Genomic DNA, 19,523 nt, shown 5'->3' on the forward strand with positions numbered 1-19,523 from the left:
ATGTAGCTGTTTCCATCACAAAAGGTGCAACCATATACTTGTATCTTTTGTAGGAAATACAGGCAACATTTTATAGCACTTCTAAAGTTTGATATTCCTTCACAAATTAATGATTTCTTATATTAACTATGCACTGGTTTTAAATTCAGTATAGATAAAATCTGTCATGAGTTGTATTGATACAAGCATGATAAACAAAACAAACAAAAGAAAGACACTCATATGTTAATAGTTGCATCCCACAACCGAAGCATCCCATTGCGTCCACCGCTACAGATCCTCTTCCTCTCAAGATCAGAAGCCACACATCTAACCTGTAGCCACCAAGAAACAATGCGGAACTAACGTAGTCAGGATTCACTGTCTGCAAATAATTGTGTGAAAGTTGCAAAATACTACTATCTAAATGGAACTAGTAACAGTCTAGTAGGCAATGGCCTGATACTAAGATTTCATATAGAAACATAGTTGTACATTTTGTGTATAGTCAAACGAATAGCAACCAAGTGTGAGATGCCTTCAATGGCCAACCATAAACATTAATCGTGACCCATTTATGTAAACAGAGCCAAACGAATATAATTAACTTTTTTTTTGGTCTGGTTTTGCTCTAGTTGCTTGGCTTTTGTATATCTTTGTTCTATGTAGCAGTTTCTGGCTCGCCTCCCTTTTAGGCTTGAGCATTTTTATTTATCAAAAAAAGAATCTCTGATAACTTAAAACATAAGCATAAGAACGCTAGTAAAATTATTGAGATCTGAAGAAATAAGTTGAGCATACGAACGGGTGAGCCACTCACAAGGAGAAGAAAAAACATTATGAGCACTAAAATGATGAGCATATGGCTCTGCTGAGAATACCAAATGGATAACAGATTGTAATAAAGTAAGATCTTAATGACTCCATAATACACTAGTAAAGGTACCAACTCATAAGTAAGGAAGGGAAATCTAACCATAGCAACTGATTTTTGTGGAGTCCTGTAAAGTTGCCAACCAGCCATCTTTGATCCTGTATTCGTCAGCCCACTAAGTCTCTCTTGAGGTCGATGGAAAAGGGACATCGAATTATCAGCTGCTCCTATCCCTAACCAATGTTCGCCCGCATTTATAGATAGTATGGGAGAACTATGAAGAGTGACATTCTTGACACATTTTATGCCACCTGTAAATAAAATGTATTAGTCAGACGTGGATAAATGCTTGAGCATTAAAAACCTGTACTTCAATGAAAACAATTCAGAAGCATTAAGGATAGCTACATTTGGTTAATAGTTTATGTCACTTGTAAACTTATTTTCCAGTCACTCGCTCAAAACAGGAGGAACTCAAAAAACTTGCCAGTTAAAAAAAATATAGCCATAAGAGTGAAATAAAACTAGTTTGGGGGAGTCAACTATGACTATAGATATTAAACTAAATCTAGAGAAGTTTTCTTTTTCATTTCATCCCTATGACTAATTTGTATCAGTACATGCTAAACTAAGATGTAGATTTGATAAAATTGGAGATCAAAATTTAAAACAAAGAGATCTTAGAATTGAGAGTTCAAAACTGCATTTTAGATTCCCAAACAACCACACACTAAGTACCAGTGGGTGGTAAGTATATCCACTTTTAGAAAGATTTGAACGAGGTGGTATTGCTAAAAGCATCAAATGTCTCTATGTGTTTCTACTGTTTGACATACAACGCTTATACATCAACAAAACAAAAATCACCACTCTTACCATCATCTGTTTCCCAAAACCGAACAAGTCCATCATTTGATCCTGAATCACATGAAAGTTGAATGAAAAAAAATTAGTACTTGTGACTTCTCACATATCCATGCTCAAGACAACAAATTTTACATTAACCTGTAATAATCCCTCTATCAGTAGTAGAGTATTCCACACAAAGAACTGGACCATCATGGCAAGCAAGAACAGCATCACATGTTCCTTGAGAGACAGACCACACTCGGGCAGTCCAATCATCGCTTCCTGTTATTACAGTTTCTCCGACCATTCTGATAGACCTGTGTGGTCATTATGTAATGGTTATTAATCAGCAAAATCAGATGTAATGATGTATCGTTATTTCTTGAAGGTCAATAAACTCACCTAATCCATTTTGAATGACCTAACAACTTGTGCATTTGTCTTCCAGCCCTGATGTCCCAAATGTTTGCAACCCTTAAAAAGAAAATGCAAAAAAATAGGCTAGATTTTAGAAGACTGAGGAATGAGAAAACAACCAGCTATTGGCAGAGGTCAGCACAAATATCCTTCTTACAAATATAAGTTTGAGGGGCTTACCCATCTCTGCCTCCAGCAGCCAAGATCCCACTGGAGTCGTCATATTCCATGCAGAGAACAGCACTTGAAAAACGGCCTACTGTTGCAACACAGGTATCTGTCCTTACATCCCACATCTTCACAGTGCCATCATGTGCAGCTGTGAGAACACGCTCACCAGATAGCATCTTTACAATGCTGACCTGTAAATAAGCATGACACTAGTGATTATTAGTTTGATAATATAGCAATGACATAGACATGCTGTTACACTAATAAAGACTTATTCCTGAAATTAAAGTAAAACACCGCATATATCAAAAGTAAATTAATCTTCTAACAGAACAGGATTATACCAAATTACCAATTTTGTGAGGATTGAGAATCTAGCATAAATACTATACGTGAGAGCTTTCCATCAAGCAACTCAACAAGATACTAATTGGAATTCTTACTGCAAAAGAGTATATATGATGAAGGAATCTCCAAAATTGTGGAACTTCTAGTTTCTTCTACAGTACTAAAGGTTTATTTCAGTTGAAAGCTGCAACAGTAGTCCACTCAATTTCTGAACACAAATTTTCCTTATTATTAGCAACAATTCAGTAACTATCAAGCATTTCCTAATACTTTGGATACTTCCATGTACACAAAAAACCACAATCATATACATACCACGCAGAGCAAAAAGTATATATTACGCAATAGGCAGCATAACTTAATGCTCCAGGCTGACCTGTGAATCATGGCCCTTCAACTCTTCTAAAAGCTGAGTGGTCTGTTTATCCCAAACAAGCACAGACTGGTCGTCTGAACCAGATACTACCTTCCCTCTATCAGAGCTTATGGCTCGGACAGTTCTGTAGATAGAATAGCAAGGTATCATTGATCTCGTAAACTTTCAGATGTGATAGTAATAGATCTAACCACATAATTTTGTACATAGTATAAGATGACCTCCCCAAGAATGTTCTGGATGCATAAGAACATTTATAATTTCAACCCGTATGACAACACACAGAACACAAATACAGGAAACATTGGACAGAGAGGGGAAGAGATGAAAACACATGTTCCACAGATACCTGGTATGTCCCTTTAAGGTTGCTCTGAGCTCAGAGCCACGAAGACTAGGATCCCATATCTTTACCTGCAATTTTGATGAATATGGGATGAGTTTCAAGACACATGGAATTTCATGGAATCATGATCAAGGGAAAATTTGAATTATAATCGGTTTAAATATTTTCGCATCCCCACTGCCAGAGTGGCTTGAACGCTGATTACAATTGTCATAAAAGGGGCATTATACACATTAGACGAGAGGTAAATGGTGGTCAGTAGAACTTTTGGCTTCCAAAGATGAACATTATCATTATGGATATAATGTAAATAATAGAGGATTGGCTAGTGTAGTCTTGCTGTCACCAAAACATTGAAGATATTTTGAACAATAGAATATTACTGTGCAGTCTGTGCTTCCACTGATAAAGAACCCAGCATCTTCACGATCACCGACTAGGTCCCAGACTTCTCTTTTGGTCACACAATGTATAGCAGTGACTGCACCACTATGACCTCTCAGCATGCGCAAGCTGGTCTGCACCTTCTTTTGTGCTGCTGCTGGCATATCTTGCTTGGAAAGAGAACCATTCTCATTTGTAGCTGAATAAACAAAAACTCATCATGACCAGCATTAAGATCAGGATAGGTTGTTACATTCTACAAAAGAGAAATGTACCTGAATTTCCACCATCAGATGTCCACTTCCGGACACGACTAAAAGAACTGGCTTTATCTCTGCTAAACATGCTCTGAACCCAGCTCCTTCCATCACCAGATGCCTCAGATGATTGCTCGGTGCTGTCTCCAGCATCTTGTGGCCGTGGAGAAGGCAAACCAAATGACGAAACAGATTGAGATTTTCCAGCATAGATTCCCCAATACCCAATGCAAATTTGTCGAATATGTGACAGGAATCCCCTTATCTTAATCTGATACAGCACATAAATAATAACATATGTAAAATACCAAAATATGCAAGATAGAGGAATATCAAAGGTGAAACTTAGCCACATTAGTAAATTCATCATGACCAGTAATGAGGACTCAAAGATAGGAGTTTTTTCAAAGTCCATTGATATTAAACATATTTAATGAGCACACGTATATTCAATTATCAAACCAGCAACTGATCAAAGATGTATTAGCTAACTTTTAAATATTCAAAAATGCTCAAACCAAAAGTACAGGACAAGGAGTAGTTCTGCAATAATTTGGTAGTTGTGGTTCTCATGGAGGGCTGGTAAGCCTGCTATCGATATCAGGAGATGGCATTCTACAGACCAAAATCAGGAATACAGAAGAATACATGATCATAAGAAAGTTCTTGAAGACTCAACACCCCAAAAGTAGAGAATCAGCTATTTAGATTTCAGACATAAGCACAACATGATACATGCAAGTATCATTTTCAAGGGAAGTTCATGCAGAACGTCATTGGGCTAATTTTAATATCTAGTGCATTGATTTTTTTCAATTATGATTTTTATGGTTTTGGGTTCAGTCTTACAAGTATATTGTATTAGAGTTTATTAATATATTGAGTATTAATTTACAGATGCATTACTATATCATGGATTCTTAAGTAGTTTAGCGGCAGGAAGCTGCTAATCATGTAGTTTCACGACAGCAAAGTGTATCAAATTTATGGAGAAAGGAGACCATGCACCCTTTGAAGCCAAGCCATAAGCAAACACAGCAGACAAAATGTGGCCGTTTATAAGTACAAAATGTTGCAACTTACTATGTGTTTGTATCCAATGTTGTTCTTCCCTGCTATTGTTTCAATCATATACCATGTATCAGTTTCGGCAATGCCCAAACCAGCCTTCATCACAGAAAGAAAATTTTTGAAATCAAGATCATGAATACAAATACTTAAGGTGAGATAATAAAATAGATATATACCACCAACAGATAGAATAAAAGAAATACCATATGTGAAGCAAGAACGATTAGTTGTGTTGTTACCAACATTGCATAATTGGTTGACCTAACATTAAAACAACAAAAAAATAACTGATCAGTGTGTCTAGATTCTGTAAAGTGCATGTCTATAAGGAAGTCAAAAAATAGACAGATGTCATAAATTTTTATATTTCTGACAAGTGAAAAAGGTCGCCAAAACACTTCATCATTTCTCTTTCTGTCCAACTAGTTTCATGGGGGAAAACATGCACTGACTTCATGTGTATTTATTGATAAATAGTACATAACATTATGTATCACTACCAATTACGGTGAATCTTTTCAACTAAAGAAGCTATCTAAGGCAAAACAAGCTTTTACACTAATCCATTACAGGCTTTCTAGCTCTTCAAGTTTGAAGACGTTACTCTCTAAACGCAAGATCCCTTATCTAGCACATCCACTCGGTGAGGGTTCACCTCTAAACACAAGATCCCTTATCTACCCAACAAACTGAAATAGCTGGCCACACTCCTCTACTAAATTGAGGTCATTGACTTCAAGACTGAAAATAACAATACTAGATCCCGGAGTCCTGCGCGAACATTCTAGAACCGATATATAATAAACTTATAGCTAATGCAGCACTTGCTTCTTAGAAGTTGTAAAACATGTCAACTGCTGCCATGGTGGATGTGGATCACATTAAACCGAATCCATACAAAATGAAAGACACTTGATCAAGCACAACTAAGATCAATCAGATAAAAGGAAGCCTCATAAGTGCCAAAATAAGAACAAGGAGGGAGGGAGTGAACAGCAAAAAAGAGTATACGTTCTATTTATTCGATAAAAAAAGGAGTTTCAAGATGGCAGTGTCCTTACTTGCTCGAAAAGCGGTCAATCAGATCATCAAAGTAGGCTTCCCAAAAGCTGCAATATGCAGATGATAATGAACTCATTATACACGTACATTCACAACGCCACAAAAGACATATTAACATGTAAACATTTATTATATAGATTAGCCCATAAACATCCTAATCATCTTTTTCTAGAAATAAGATGAGTTAGATTCTTCTCCATGGTGAAATTCCATATCTTCAAACATTACCAAATAGGTAAGATCTTTTGTACACTCTTTTTTTTGAGGTAGAAGATCTTCTGTATACTAACTATACAGAAATTTACAAGCATTAAAGACTTAAGTACAGTTATCAGTGAGAATTAGTGTATCATATATTTAAGCTCAAGGCTATGCTGGGACCTGAAATAGTCTCTACTACCATAAAAGCCTAAATGGTTATTTCTTTTGTCTTAACAAGGAACATACTTATAATAGCTTTGTGTTATTGGAAACCAACTGGTTTCAGTAAATTGATTCCTAGACTGTTCTGCAGTGAGAGTATAAAGTACCGACCATAAAGCCCTGGCCTCTACCATTGGGTAAATGACCCAAGACAATAGACTGGAACACAAAACAGGACACCAAAGTAGCAAAGAAGTAGCTAGGATGCAGTCAATTTTGCATTTGCAGTAAAATACTTCTACTCCGTTAATTATCACAAACAAACTAAATAACATTCGAGTGTCGAGTTGTTACATAATTTATCTAGTGTTTCCCAAAGTGAGATCATAGCAGAAGTTAGAATTGAGAATGCCATTTGACAAATGATCTTTGAAGCACTCTAGTCTTCTCTTACAATTTTTTGGTAGAATGCATGGCATATTCCTAAAATTTCTCATTTTCTTTTAGCATAGGCACTCAAGTCTACCTGTCCTCATTTGCAATCCCAACCTGACTTATTTAACAAAGTTCTCATTTTATTTTAGCAGAGGCACTCTTTGCTGTATTTCATAATAAGCTAGTGTTCTAATCCTAGCCTTTAAGTAAGTTATCATTAAGGAATCATCAAACAACCTGTCCTTTTGTATTCAATACTACGCAAAAAAATGTACTAGAGATCAGATTCATGTAATTTATATTCATGGATCCAACTTCTTGTAAATATCAAGTTCTAGTGTCCAGTTTCTACTCAACAACCAAAATGATTTGAAACAGGAGAATCGTGAGTATAGACCATAAAGTAAGCCACATATAATAGTGAAAGACCAAATATTATAAAAGATATGAAGATGAAATCTCAAGTTCATAAAAGAAGAGATGCATACCGTAACTCATCCCATATGGAAAGAGAGCGAAGGTGGCGCTGAATATGATCCGGGACATTGTTCACATCCTTCTTATACATTTCAGCAGAAACTTCAAGGGCATCTCTAATAGTTGTCAGATCATTCCTAGCTATAGCACGGTTGATGGCTGTTTTGAGCTGTATTAATACAAAATAGTTACTTTAACTTAATACCTGACTTACAGATGCTTTTCCAAATCAAGCAATCCATGATATGAATATACAAATAGTGGCAAAAATGAAAACACAATTTTCCCACCCAAGGGAAGTAATATTATCATATTAAGGGCTTGTTTGCTACATGTGATAAGGGTGTGATTGATGCTTACAATAGGCTTATACCTTGTTTGCTTAAAAATCAAAGCCCAGTACCTATTATCCCACCTCATCGATGGAATACGTAATACAGAAAATATTTATACCATATATTGATTAAATAATGAACTAAACTACAATAATATCACCCTCCTTCCATAGTTTATATATGTTGCACATAAATTTATACACCAGCAAATATAATAATGATACTACGAATTAAAGGTGTGGTAAAAGACATTGTAATCAAACATTATGTGACTGTCAAGCAAAAGATCCATATTATTATTCACTAACTAGTACTCCGTACTTTATATTATCTCCATTCTCCACTAGGTACTAGTAGTATTTTATTACTCCCTCTGTCCCATAAAAATAGGTACTTTGGGGATGGCATGGGATTTAGTGCGAAATTAGTAGAGTAAGAGAGAGGAAGAAAGAACAAGTGATTGAAGTATTGTTAGTGGAGAATGGGACTGGCCTCATAAGAGAGAAAAGCTTTCCAAAAATGGAAGATGAATATTTTCTCGGACAGTCCAAAATGGAAAAAAGACTATTTTTATGGGACGGGGGGAGTATATATCAGTGAATTATATGTACAAACACTACAATAATATTCCGAGAGTGAAGTTGTATCTACTATTCCCATATTTGGATCATTGGAGCATAACCATCCCATGTAATTCAACAATTATTTGGTCAGGAGGAGTTCAAATATGTTTTAAAATAAGTTAACCTTCTTCCCAATAAAAATTAATTAAATATGACACCAAGAACTCTACTTAAACAAATGTTATTTTTACATATAAAACAGAGAATTTATTAATTATAAATAATATAAATAATATACATGCACATGCGACTACAAATCCCAAATAAAACAAATTGGCCTGACACTACTCTCATGTTTGATAGTACCCCTCCGTTCCATAGTAATAGGGGCGTTTTTCCATTTCCGTCCGTTCCATAGTAATAGAGTCATTTCCCTTTTTAGTAAAAGTCAACACATTTTTCCACACCTACTTTACTCTCTCTTACTTTTCTCTCTCTTCATCTCTCTACCTTTTTCATTTTCCACTTTATTCTCTCTTTACTTAACTCACCTAACACAATTTTTCTTAATCTCCGTGCCGAAAAGTTTTGCCTCCATTACTATGGAACGGAGGGAGTAAGTAATACAAGGAAGACTTCAAAGCTTAGTTTAGCAGCATGAGCTTGTAACACCAATAAGAGAATTTATGCCTGCCAATTTAATAAAAAAAAAGGAATGCTTTAAAATCATTGAGGTCTTAAATCCACCAAGGGCCCTGATATTCCATGATCTCGAAACCTCATCATCTCTTCGAACACAAATATTCTCCTATTGCACACTAACCAGATAGACCAAGTCACCATACATGACAAACACTTCCCATAAAATATGAGCCCTTTTGCTAATTAAGTATTTAGGTCTGGAAAACTCATTTTAAAGAAACTTTATTTTAAAAAAAAACAAATGAACAATATATAGAATTAGGTTCATATATCTTGATCTCACAAAACCAACAAAAGCATATTACATCTAATTTAATTTTGTCCTCTATCAAATTAAACCAAACATTCTTTATGTTTAATTTTGTGTTATGTAAAATAAACAATCAACAGTGTCATCAGCCATACATCATGCACAAAGATGAAGGAAAATAATGGCTGAGATAGTATAAGAAAGTCGCTTCAATTGATAATCATGATATAGCTCCAAGAATTATTAAGCCGACATACCAGTTCTTTCACTGCTATAAACTGCTCATCTGTCAACTGGCAGGTCCATCCCTTTTGGTGTTTGGGGGTATCAGAGTCAGAAAATGAGTCATAACACAACATGAGTGAACATTACTTCGTTTATAAGATTGAACATACCGAACGAATGTGCTCTCTTATGCATTCAACGAATCCACTTCCACCAATTCCCTCAGCATCAGACTCAATCAAAGCTGAAAACATTAAACAAATTCATAGTGACATCCGCTTATGCCAACAGGAACAAAGATATAACCAATATAGTTCCAAGAGAATAGTCACTAAGTTTATTTGGTTAAGACAGAAAAGGCCTACCAAGGATGGTTCCATGCTCAAATGATGAAAGAGGATCATCAGTCGCCCCCAATTTCAGAAGTCGTAGCCATAATCCCTGTCCAAGGAGCCAAAAAGGTTTAGAAAATGATAAATACTAGACAAAATCCGAAGAAAATGTTATGCTTTTTAGGGAAGATGGTAAGAGAAATCCACACATGCTTTACCCCAGTCACAGCTATTATTACAGAAAGGATATGATGAACAACCCACAACATATCAATAAAATATCGAACTTCTACAACATGCTGCCAACAAAAATAAAACGATGCAAAAATAACTTGAATAAGAAATTATAGTAATGTGTATACTTGAAAGTATTAATGTCAAAAGAATGTTTTGGCTTATCAGAATAGCATATTGTAGTTCTACACAGTAGAACTATGAATTGCATGCGTATATTTTTGTTTTAAGTATTTTTACATTGTTTTTGTACATCTTAAACACTATTTTCAATACTTAAACTACACAATAAATATGAGTTATCCTCGCATCTGGTGATTTATTAAGTACTAACTAATTATGGGACTTCAATTGGTCAGGAAAAATCTTCTATTTCTTTTCACTGGCGTTCTATACATATATATAATTAGATATAGAGATAGCTTGAAAATAATAAGAAGAATGATCACAGGTTGAACATTGAACAAGCAACTGAAATAACAGCCATATTTAAGAACTCAAACTCAACTCAGACCAACTATAAAAGATGCTGCGTTCAAACTTTAAATACTCCTAGGAAGGACCAAGAAATGTGAAAGTTTTAATGACATAAAAGACCTAAAGAGGCCCTAGCACATAAATAAAAATAACTAAGCTATCCTGAAAGCTTACCTAAAATATAATTTTCTTGTTGGTTATCAGAAAGAAGATCAAAGTGATGAACGAAATTTTCGTGACAAGGGGATAAGAATTGCAAATCAAAAGAAATAACAGAGCACAAATATAAAACTAAAGGTGCTATATCCCACACCTCATCAAGGGGTTCTGGTATTTTGAAATCTCCCTTATTAATTAACAAAGAAAGATCTTACGTTCATAATATAGTTAGAAATACTAAATAATGTACTCCCTCCATCCCAAGATATTAGACCCCTTTCTTTTGGGCACAGGAATTTAGGAGATAGTTGTTTAGTGGTGTAAGTGGAGTTGGTAGTAGAGTAAATTTTTACCATAAATAGAAATTGTTCAAGTGTATTGGGACATCCCAAAGTGGAATAGGGGTCTAATATCTTGGGATGGAGGGAGTACTACCTCCGTCTCACTCAAGATGTCCACCTTTCCTTTTTAGTTTGTCCCACTTAAGATGTCTACTTTCCATATTTGGAAACAAATTCATCTCTCTTCTCTCCTAATTAAAACAAACAACCACCTCTCCTCTCTCTACTTTATTATACAAAATATTTTTTCCTAAAACTCCGTGTCACTCAAGATTGTGGACATCTTGAGTGGGACGGAGGTAGTAACTAATACTAGATCATAAAGGCTTAGCCCAAAAGAGAGCTATTACAGTCTTACTATAATATAAGCCAATTAGTCCTAACAAGAAATAACCAATCAATAAATATACTGACGCAAAATCCAAAATCTGGATATTTAATGGAGAGAACAGAATCAAACAGAAAAACATTGTACCTGCAGCTTCACTTGAATGTCGAGGACCATGCGTTCCCTTTCAGCCTGTGAATTTTCATAAGATTTTAGTTACTGTATGACTGTTCAGTTAACCGCAAAGCAACAAATACTCACAGCTCTCTCCCTTGGACTTAAGCTCTCCTTAGGATCTTTACCAGGACGGGGTGAAGGAGAACTAGACAATGAAAAAGGACAATGTTCAGTCTCAAAGAGAAGGCAAGTAAGTCTAGTAAGAGAAAGGACTCGATGTTCTTAGTGTTGTACCTTTGTACATGTTTTGCAGGATATTCAACAGCTCCACTAGCTGCTGCTAGAATCTGTTTCCTCTTTTCTTCCTGCTCTTCTGTTCTGATGTTTGCAGGAAACCTGTCATAGCAATATTTGGCACCTGATTCTGTAGAAGATAAAGCAAAAAATTACACAAAAATTCAAAAACCTACTCTAACATGTCTACATATCAAGCGCTGTCCAGTTCAAATGATTGTTGAAATTACCAGGAATCCCCAATCCTGGGTCAGATATTGTTACAATATCAGGTTCTGCAGAAAAGGATGGAAGGATCGATAAAGGATTTTGTCCCCTGCCGATAGCATCTTGTAACCTATCAAGAAGGTTGTTTCCATTTCCTTCTGAACCAAGACCTCTCTCCAAATAATCAAAGAAACCTTGGGATTCTAGAAACTGGCTGATCTGTTTAAGTTGCACATTTAACATCTATCTGAGTAACTAAACAAGCGAAAAAGCAGTTGCAGCAAACTACTCTTTACAGCTCAATGAAAATAGATTAAAGCACTAACCATAGCATCAGGTGGCTGGTTACTTGACCTGGACCGCTTTTTCAGAAAGGCCTGGCTGTTGAAGATATGAGTTGCAGTGTTTTCCTACCAAACTATAGATCAGTTGCTATCCTAGATTACTAATCACTAAACCAACAAAGAAGATTAGGTAAAGTGCGTACAATAAAATTGCGATAGCCACCTAGAATAGATCCAAAAAACTTCAAGAATATAAACCTGCAAGACCCAAAATATTAATTAGTGGATGAGAAAGCCCTGATACAACACAATGTCTTTTGCCATACACATTGACGAAGCAGTGGGTGAAGTGATGAACAACTAAAGATGAACTGTTCGACTTATTAACCAAATAAATCCCAGTATAATATAAATTCTATCATTTACTGCACAATGTCGAACACAAATAATAAGAAAACATGCATGGTGATAACGAACTCCAAGCATGGATTGTGGATTGAAGTAATTGCAAAGTCAGAAGAGCTGTCTGATAGGCTTGGAGAAGAAAAGGCACCCTAAGAGCTCACGGTAAAACACAATCCCTAAGAAAACATGCATGGTGAAAACAAACTCCAAGTATGGATAGTGGGTTGAAGTAATTGCAAGTCAGAAGAGCTGTCTAATAGGCCTTGGAGAAGGAAGAAAAGGAAAGTAATTACTCAACGACTAACATGTGAACATAATTAGTCAATGATTAACATGTGAATGTAAGAACTCAATAAAATATCTCAACTACAAGTTGACCGCAAGCAAGAGGAATAAAAGAATGACATTAATTTTATTCAGAAAACAATGCAGTCGAATTTTTCTTTGTTGAAACCAACTGAAGGATCTTATTTTGAACATTTGCTCATGAAAAGGATTGCGCAACTAATGCAAAAACTTAAAATTTGAAATTGAATTTGTTTGTGTATATTTCAATTATAACAATGCAGAATTACAACTTCTAACATGTTGAATCCTACACAGGCTGATACATAACACCGAAAGGGTGAAAAATCACTAAGCATCTGAATATGATGACTAGATCAACAGTTTGATAATAGATACATAAAAGTTTAAACTGAGCGGAAGCATAACCTAAGCTGGAGATCATGATCCTCCCCCCAAGGCCTGCTATCGCCTCTAAGGCATTGCTCAGAGAACAAACCATACTTCATCTGGTCTATACCAACAACATTAGGATACAACAGCTTCAATATCTCACCGCGCAAAGAACTATGCTCTGGCTCAGGTATGGGAGGTATTTCCTCAGTAGTGGTGATGATGTTATGCTCAAGGTCAACCACAACTACCTGCAATGGAATACCACAGATTTTTAACCAATTTAGCAGTGAAAAATAGAATGCACTAGAGACATCAGTAATTAAAGCGACAAAGAATGAACAAAAAAATCAACTGCATAGCACAAGTTCATTGCATAAATTAATAATCAAGTAAAACATAATTAGCTATCTTTTTCTAGGATGCTGACAATAATGAGGCATGAGTATGTATCACATGCTTGTCTTTTTGTTAAAATATTATGACAGACTTAAATGAAAACAACTAAGGTAGCAAAGATTGAAGATTTTAATCAGAAACTTCAACAGAAACTCAGTAGGCGGTTTGAGATTTGAGGTAAGAAAAAATGACAAAATAAGAACTAAGGTTATAGATAGATCATGCTTTACAGTGATCACATTTCTGCAGATCACTGTAGCATTGGAATATAACATGAAAGAAGGTTTTTAATAGTATCATCCATCTACCAAGTTCTAGCTAATAGTATATAAATGCTGCGATTCACATCTCACAGTCATGTATCACCAATCGTCCCACATACTTTCTCAAGAAACATGAAATGAAGAATTTCACCAACGAGATAATTATATTAACGACATGTGACTCATGTCACATCAGTTAGAATTGTATACACAGTAAAGTGACTGAAGACTGAAGGATATTACATCAGTCAAAAAAATCAAAGTAGACTTCACAACAATCTTAAACACCTCATGATTTCAAAAACAAACAACAACACTTATTAATGCTTAGACTTGAAGTGGGTTGTCAGCAGTTACTTAAGATCACACTAAGCATAATAATTCGACTTTAAAATGAGACTAGAGTCACTGGACTCAAACACATGTACTCAACCTCTTTGAAAAGGAACTCATCAAATGTGAAATGATGCCATATTCAATTGAACTTTTTTGTTCATACCATTAAATAAATGACCCCACCATCACAGTCAATCATTAATATGCATCTTCATTAATTAAATATAACAGACCATTAAATAAAAAAGAATGCACATCATCAACCTGTCCCCCACCCCCACCCCCCCACCCCCCCAAAAAATAGCAGAATATATAAAAAAAAATTGAATTAAAGTTGTCCAGATTTCATTACCCATGGTATAAGTTTCACAAATAGTGAGATATAACATATAAGCCACCAATAGTTTCTAGAGCCCAGAACATTTTATCTCTTTTTATCTCTTTTTCACATCAGACTATCAGAGGAACATTTTACTTCCCCCTTTAAAACTTAAAGTAGACAAGTTAACTTTTTTTAAAACAAACTGACAAAGAAGGAAGGTGATAAACGGTTCTCCATGAATTTATCAAAGTATCAAATGGCATTGGTACTTTCAATAGTTGGATCAGACTAACTGAATTTACTAAAAAATGTAGTATTTGCAAGGAGTAAGGACATTAGGTTTTTCAGGTACAACTTGCATTATAATTGTAACAGAGTGAAAATTCAAATAACATATGCAGGAAAACCAAATAAAAAATGCAAGGAACACAAATAGCCTACCAAACCAAAAAAGGCCAGTGAACTAATGGATTAATGTAGAATCTGTTTGTATTAAAATTCAAGAAACCCAAGAATGAACTTACACCATCCATAACCAGTCCAGAAGTGTCAACACCTGAATGAAGACCCATCATGTATGGTGTGGGAGCATCAATATAGTCAACTCCACTGAAAAACAGTAACGGAATGTAGACATGCTTCAGAACAACAAACATAACAGGATCAGAATACCTTCGTTTAATATATTTGAAGAATAGTAATCTTAAGAATAAAGAACTACACTGTTTCAGACAAGTGCAATCATTTCTTTTTTATAGAAACCATGGTGAAAACGCACCTGCCACCTAAATGGATATATTAAATGGCATATTGCCTCCGATACAAGAGTTAAAAGAGAATATCTGCAAGTTATTTGAATGGAAGAGTTAGAAAAAGAACTACAAACACAACATAAGGATAATTTCTCCACAAAAGGTTGTGATAATGAAAGGAAGCAATAAATGGGGAAAACTAATAAGATAAATTAACTAAATACTAGTGTTGCATTCCAATTGTCTTGTCGATTGACTCAATTCTTTTCCTAAAATTTGCTTTGAGACTTTATTATACTTATCATCTCCCCCACTTGAAAGAACTCGCCTCTGGAAGGTTATCCTAAAGATAATCCACAAATAAATCATGAACTATAGTACGAAAAAACTTTTTCAAGCATCCAAAAATCATATGAAGATGATTTGTGTTTGATTCCATAATCGAATTTTAATATTCTGTATTTGGCATTTTATGATGAAACTCAAAAACATATGTTCTATTTGATTCCATTAGTATTACAATACAAAGATAAAATCATGATATTCAACTTGATCAATTCGATTACACCCCTACTTAGCATGCTTCTCTCACAAGTACTCCTACTCCACTCCTAAGCACGGATAGAATAGATGTAAGGGCATCATGAGCAATCCACAAAACAAGCTCTTTTAGAACAAATAGTATCACCAGTGTTCAAAGCACAAAAAATTTCTCATATATACCATAATTAAGTTCTCTCTTAGAATCATTTGAATTTTTTGCTAAAAAGAACTGAATTGGATTATTATCACGGCACGTACCTATGCATGAAGCATCACAAACAACTTTTAGAAACCTTGTTCAAAATGGGATGATGTAAGAATACAGGTTTCAATCATCTTTTTTTGAGCCATAGCAAGAGATTGTTTAGAAACTTGAAGTCTTAAACCATCCAAACTCACCCTTAAGAAGAGCATCGGTAATAGGAGCCATAATCGTACTGGGGGTGGGGTGGAAGGAGCCATTCTAATGCATATTATTATGATGTCACATTTCTCGAATAGTCAATAGAAAAGGAATTACATCATGGAGGAATATCTTTATATATACCTTTAAGAAATGAAACTAGAGGACCAATTATATGAAGTAAGATCCATCATGGAATATGACATAGTACTTCATTGCAGATGGTTACATGTAAAAGGTGAAGACCAATTCTAAGAACTAACATACATAGTGGAAAATGACATACTTAATGTTGCAGATGGTTACAGGTAAAAGACTAAGGAAATTACTTGTTTGAGCGAATCAGAACCCGTCTTTCAAGCAACACAGCTGTAAAGAGTTTGATCAGATTATCAACATCCAAACACTGGACTAGAGGCTGGAAGGATATCTGTCATCAAGAGATATACTATCAAGATCAAATAAAAATGTTGCATATTAATGAAAAAGACTTCCAATATCATATGGATTTGTATATTTATAATATACTATGAAAAAGAGTAGATGGCATACATCAACATGAGGAAACCCATCCTTCGGCGGAACCTCTAAAGGAAGAAGGCTATTTTCGATAGCAAACAACACCCGTTCCTTTCCAGGAGTAGGCAAAGGGACATTGGAGACCAAATATGCTATTACATCCCAAAGTGGCTTACTGAAATAGTTTTAAGCAAAGAATGTCAAGTAATCTCTAAAAAGTAGTAAAGGGATCGAACAATCAAATAGCAGAAAACTGAAATACAAGAAAATGATATTCAAATATGAACATGATTGAGCAATGGCATGTTATACTTGCACTACCTTCCAAGTGAAATGGGTAACCCCTCCCCCTATTTCCAACAACACACATAAAGGTTAAAGCGTAGAAGGCAATGATGATACAAAGCTCATGCCTTTCTATTCATTACAGGCAGTTTTTGATTCACACAACATTTGTGCATATTCTTTCTTCCATTTGAGTTTAAAATACAATCTATACGCATTACTTCCTCCGTCCCGGCTAAGATGACACATTTCTTGGCCGGAACAGGATTTTAGGAGTTATTGATTAAAGTGTTTTATTGAAGAGAGAAAACGTGTGTGTAAGTATTAAAATAGAGAGAGAAAGAAATATGAATATTTTAATAGGAATGAGTTGAGTGCATTAATTGGAGAGAGAAAGTTTCCAAAAAAGAAAATGTGTCATTTTAGTTAGGACAAACTAAAAAGGAAAACGTGTCATCTTAAGCGGGACGGATGGAGTACATATCTGCGGTATTAATAAAATAAAAAAGACATGAAAATCAAGTTCTCTTAGTCAGGGATATGATTTATCCATCTTTTTTGTCTTAATGCATAAGTAAACACTAGTCACATTAATAAGTTTCATTATATACAACATAATATCCACTAAACTATCTATCCAACCCACCAAATTATAAATCCACAAGGAACCATTATCAGCATAATCTCAAAAATTATTGTCCAGATAACCACTCTTACCATCATTGTTCAGGCTAAATCATTTACTATAAGATAAACATCAAGCACACCAAAAATCGTACAAAAACAAACACAATGCACTATTTAACTAGCTAAAACCAAATGCTGGTGGAGAGCAGAGGAACCCATTGTAAATCCTAAACTGATTCGAAGATGATATAAAAAGATACTTAGGTGGCTTTTAGTTGTGAGGATTAGCCTATATAGATTAAAAAACAGTTTAAACTAATCCCTAATTCACGGCATTCCAAACCCCTAAACCACTGTCACAAACGCCCGAATCAGCAAACACATCATATCCACGTCACTACCTGCTCCCAGAAGCCGAGAAACACAGCAGGAATATCTCCTCCAACGCATCGCGCAGAACCCCAAAGCTAGGGGCACGCGAGACGAAGCAGATGCACTTGTCAGCAAACGAATTGGCCGGCAACCGGTACGCCTCCACGATGTCCTCACACACGGGATCCCGAAAGGCAATGCAGGTGACGTAGATTTTGGATCCATCGCCCTCAGTCAGCACAATGGGGTAGCTCCGCGGAAACGACGACGAATCGCGCGAATTGAAGCCAGAGGAGTAAAATTGGGAGCCTGCCGGCAGCACGCAGGTGGGGAGCTGCGGTGGAGGAGGAGGATAGAGCGTGTGATTGGACGGAGGGTACTGATCGAGGAGGGAGGGCAAGTACATGATGCCGGTGCCATGGTAGCCTCGGTTTCCGTCGAGAGTTCGGATTTCCGGCCCGATTCCGCAGACCACGAAATATTCGAAGATTCGGGCCATCGGGATGCCGGATCTGGGGAGGGGTTTTAGTGGTTAAGCGATGAGACGAGATTCATTTGCGGATTGAGCTTTGAGAAACTTGCTTAGAGCATCTCAATAGCAATAGTCTAGCCATTAAAATTCCTCCTAATAAGCAACTGGATAAGCAATAGACTAGTCACAACAATCAAAATTAAAAAAGTGAATTTCAAAAATGGTCTCTGGACTATAGATTTATCTCAAAAATGGTTGCTGGACTTTAAAAATATCACCAGTAGTCCATGGACTAAGGGTTAATATTAAAAACGGTCATTTTGCACTGTTTCGAGACGAAAATGCCCTTTTGAGGGGTTTTGGAGGTTTGGGCAATTTGTTCTTTTTACACTTTTAACATTTTAAATCTGATATTATTTCAGTTATGTACTAAATCTAATATTATTTCAAAATTATCATTTTTCTTCCTTTTGTCATCCTTCACTTTGTTTCTTTATTTCAATATTAGATTTAATTTTACAAAATTAAATTTTAAATTTATATTTTTAAATATCAATAAATTTTTTTAATTATAAAAATTAATAAATAACGAAAATTAATAGTCATAATCAATATTTGATAGTGTCTAATATTTAATCAATAAGATATGGCAACACCTTAATTTTAATCAATATTTAATAGCTTTAATCATAAATAGATCATATAACATGATTTATTCTTAAATAAATATGCATATAATGTAAGACTAATAAGCTCTTATTAGAATAGCTCTTATTTTTCTATCATGATTAATGGAGTATTATTTTTCTGTACTTTTTCAATTCAATTGAATATTATATTAAATAATAAAAATTAATAGTTTTAATCAATATTTATAGTGTCCATGAATT

The 19,523-nt window shown here is 35.2% G+C and overlaps 1 protein-coding gene across 1 annotated transcript; it reads right to left on the reverse strand.

Moving 5' to 3' along the window:
- Window positions 1–98: 98 nt before the first annotated feature.
- On the reverse strand, window positions 99–18,745 carry LOC125188366 (DENN domain and WD repeat-containing protein SCD1). The gene is made up of 29 exons (XM_048085163.1): window positions 18,191–18,745; window positions 16,911–17,052; window positions 16,688–16,788; window positions 15,439–15,502; window positions 15,185–15,298; window positions 13,377–13,591; window positions 12,461–12,515; window positions 12,300–12,383; window positions 11,997–12,192; window positions 11,767–11,896; window positions 11,617–11,677; window positions 11,503–11,547; window positions 9,850–9,925; window positions 9,655–9,728; window positions 9,517–9,567; window positions 7,421–7,578; window positions 6,134–6,181; window positions 5,276–5,333; window positions 5,085–5,168; window positions 4,020–4,272; window positions 3,744–3,943; window positions 3,364–3,428; window positions 3,015–3,138; window positions 2,300–2,481; window positions 2,105–2,176; window positions 1,859–2,019; window positions 1,730–1,771; window positions 956–1,164; window positions 99–314 (listed from the first exon to the last, which is right to left on the reverse strand). The coding sequence occupies exons 1-29, from the start codon at window positions 18,658–18,660 to the stop codon at window positions 219–221; spliced, it is 3,630 nt and encodes a 1,209-aa protein (XP_047941120.1). The 5' UTR covers window positions 18,661–18,745; the 3' UTR covers window positions 99–218.
- Between the last annotated feature and the right edge of the window lie 778 nt (window positions 18,746–19,523).

Source organism: Salvia hispanica, chromosome 5 (assembly GCF_023119035.1).
Source record: "Salvia hispanica cultivar TCC Black 2014 chromosome 5, UniMelb_Shisp_WGS_1.0, whole genome shotgun sequence".
Classification (NCBI taxonomy): domain Eukaryota; kingdom Viridiplantae; phylum Streptophyta; class Magnoliopsida; order Lamiales; family Lamiaceae; genus Salvia; species Salvia hispanica.